This window comes from Limulus polyphemus, unplaced genomic scaffold, assembly GCF_000517525.1.
Source record: "Limulus polyphemus unplaced genomic scaffold, Limulus_polyphemus-2.1.2 Scaffold11027, whole genome shotgun sequence".
Lineage (NCBI taxonomy): Eukaryota > Metazoa > Arthropoda > Merostomata > Xiphosura > Limulidae > Limulus > Limulus polyphemus.
Genome location: NW_013676637.1, coordinates 11,124 through 14,768, shown reverse-complemented (window position 1 = coordinate 14,768; position 3,645 = coordinate 11,124). Strand labels below are relative to the sequence as shown.

Genomic DNA, 3,645 nt, shown 5'->3' with positions numbered 1-3,645 from the left:
ATTACAAGCTTAAATCTCATTATATTACAAGCTTAAATCTCTTTTCTCACACGTTAACATTACTTCTGTTTCTCTTCCAAATACGTGCTTGATGGCTTGAATATAATCAATGTTCTGCATAAGCATGGCCGTTTTCTTTTATTGTGCTATCAAATAATAGTGGCCTTACTTTAGTCATAAGGCAACTCGAATGAGAAAATGTACACCAAGTTTTTTTTAAAGTGTCCTAAAGAGACAAAGATTAATTCGTTGGCTCGAAGCAACTGCATATGTAACACTGTTCCTCCATCTTGGAGGCCATCTGGTGAGCCTGGCGTGGCCTGGTGGTTAGAGTGCTCAACTCACAATATGCGGGTCGTGGGTTCGAATCCCCATCGCCGAACATGTTTCCCTTTCAGCCGTCGGAGCGTAATAATGTGACAATCCATCCCACTTTTCGTTAGTAAAAAAAGAGTATTCGAAGAGTTGGCGGGGTGGGTGGTGTTGACAAGCAGCTTTCCCTCTTCCAGTCTATCACTGCTAAATTAAGGACGGCTAACGAATCTTGGAGGGTGTGAAAACGACCATCAGAAATATGATAAATTAACATTACTCAGGACAAACATAACATCAATAAAATTTTCTTTGTAATGACATTGTGCAAACTGTAGTGCCTGGTCACCAGCAGTTTTCAACTACAAATCAGAATAATGTTTAGCCCTGCATGGCCGAAAAGCCCACTGAGATGTATAAGGCGTATCCATCTGTCTATGCTGATGGTTAAAAGTAATGAGGGTAGGGGTCTATGCCTCATATTTACAGTAACGTAGTTTTGGGGTCATTTTCAAACTACCACGTTAAGTTAAAAATTCTACTTCCGCCGGAAGCAGTATTACAAACAGCAAATATAATAACTTCTTTTTTAGATACGCATAACAAAAACCTAATACGTACTCCGGCTTAAATTTAACTGTTTATTCACGTTATTAACAAGTAACATCACGTAATCAACTGTAGTACCACTTATTGCTATATTTACCACTCAGTCCTTCCTTCATTCCAAATTTTAATATAGGACTACGGATACAATACTTTGGTAAACTTCATAAAGATGTGAAAGTCTTTTTTTTTCTAATTTGTAGAATTTAGTATTCTAAAACCCAATAGTAAAGACGTAATGTTCCACATTTTGGTCCAAGTTGCACCTATCGAAGAGATAAGATCATCGCTGTCTTCTGATTAATAGCTAAGTATTGGTTTAAGTTATGAAAAGGCTGGTTAGGCTTAGTGAGTACGTAACTGATACATCAACTAATACACTCTCATATATATTTATTAATCTGTATGCTTTTGCCCATAATACAAACATAATTATTTTAAAAACGTGAATTTTACATAATCCTTGGTTTTGAAAACTTTCGAGTGAGCATATTATTTAAGTATATTTGTTTCACGAGCAAATTAGGTAAGAAAATACTTTTCAAGTCATAAAAAATATATATGTATATATCCTTGAAAATTAGCATTAGAGTTTCATATGGCATTAAGTCACTACCAATATTAATCATGCTAATTCACATATTCAAATTACTCGTGTCCATACAAAATATTTGCCTGTAGTTGAAACATTTTACGGTATAACACAGAAATAAATGATTTACGTCTGTCCGCTGCTGCTAACATTTGGATCCTGGTAGCAACAATACAAGTTCTTGTAGGCTTGTCTATACTCCTTGCTCATCAAGACATAGATGATAGGGTTGATGCAGGCGCTTAAGTAGATGAAGATGTGGCCCAGTACGTGTACCACGGGGATCTTCTCTTCTACCTTTAGAACTTTCACCAACGTCATAGGAAGATAACAGACTACAAACATTAAAAAGATGACAAAAATCATGCGCAGAAGTTTGATATCTTTGGACAGTTTCTTGTCCATTTTGGAAGCAAGCGAAGATTTAAGAGATGGAATTTCACTTTGGTCTGGAAGTTCAATCGAAGGTGAAAACGAAGAATTTTTGTAGCTTGAGGATGCTTGTTCTATACTGTCGTAACATTTAGAGAATGTATTTCGCTTTTGTTCTTGTACGTTTTTCTGATTTTTGCGAACAACGAAATAGATACGGGAATAGCAATATGCAAAAACAATCGAAGTAAACACAAAAGAAAAAATGAAAAGAAACGTTTTTGGCGATTTTCCATCGACTTCCAAGATGGTACAAGTGCCGGACTTGGGATCAAATCCAAGTTTTCCCCAAACCTGGATCAATGGAGGAAGAAGAAGAGAAAAGGCAAATATCCAGATGAGCGCTATCATGGCGACCAACCAATGTCGTTGATATATTCGTTTATAGATCTTTGGGTGACATATTAGAATGTATCGATTAATGGCGATTGCCACAACACTTTGCAACGAAACTGCACCGTTGGAATATCGAATCAGAGGGAAGAGCACGCACAGTGCTTCTCCATGAATCCAACCGCGTTGCAGAAAGGTGGACGCGGCCAATGGGAGGGTGAATCCACAGAACAGACAGTCTGCAATACACAGGTTAATTATGAAAAGTGTTGTGACGTTTTTCTTCAGCCGAGGATAACGAGCGATGGCAATAGCAGATATCACATTGCTAGGGATCCCCACAATGGACAAGATGATACAACAAGCTGCACCAAAGTTCAGCAAGGATCGTGGGTAGTCTTGAAATAAGGCCAGAACACTAGATGTTACATTTCTCGTCCCTACGTCGGATTCAGTAGCGTCGATTGGATAACTTTCCACTAAACGATTATCTCCAGTAAATGACTTCAGTTTATATAGGTCTTCTGTCATATTTAGCTAATACTGATTTCCATTAATATATATGTTAGATTTTGATCGCCGTGGAATACTAGTTGTTTAAACAAAAATAAACATAATATAAGCCATTTTGTAAATCGCAGGAGAATCGAGGTCAGTTTACAAAAACGTAAAATCTGTACACTTCGATGTCCTTCGTTATAACAGGGATCGTCGTAAAAGAAGAAACGGTTAGAAACACCTTCACCCCGAATTAAATTTCAAATTGTTAGTGTGTCACAAAGGAGGAACAATTTTACTTCCAAGAGTCAATTTGCAGTAACATTTTGCAAAACACACACACACCAGGTTGTAAATAATCTGGTTCAACCGGTTATCAGTAAACGAAGTGGAAAATAGCTAAATTATGATATTTTTAGATCGCATTAGTTTGGCACAAAGAAGTCCTGCCTTGAGAGGACTTAACGTCCTTCCTTTCGAAAGTCTTGCGTTTTGTGTTCGAATCACTAATCGCTTCTTCCACCACGTGACTCGTGAGGGTGATTTCATGCATGACGTTATACGTTCCTCACTTTTGATAATTAGACAGATGTTGTTTTATTGAATAAACATTTCCTTGTCAGAAAGTTTTCGAACAGCGAATCACATGGCATATCCACTTTCACACGCAAATAACAAAAAAAATAGCGGAAACGAGTCATTCTTATCAGTGTACAAAGGAAATACTTTTATTGGGTAGATGGCAGCACCATGTACATTTATGTGTATTTGAATAGGTGATAAATTGATATTAACTTTTGATCAAAACAAGCTACCTACAGAGATTAGAACTAAACAACATGCATCTAGCAATGAAGGTAGCTAATTAAATA

At 37.0% G+C, this 3,645-nt stretch overlaps 1 protein-coding gene across 1 annotated transcript; it reads right to left on the bottom strand.

Annotated features, from left to right (window-relative positions):
• Positions 1 to 6: 6 nt before the first annotated feature.
• On the bottom strand, positions 7 to 3,330 carry LOC106476613 (G-protein coupled receptor moody-like). Its single transcript, XM_013937258.2, has one exon. The coding sequence runs from the start codon at positions 2,804 to 2,806 to the stop codon at positions 1,637 to 1,639; it is 1,170 nt and encodes a 389-aa protein (XP_013792712.1). The 5' UTR covers positions 2,807 to 3,330; the 3' UTR covers positions 7 to 1,636.
• Between the last annotated feature and the right edge of the window lie 315 nt (positions 3,331 to 3,645).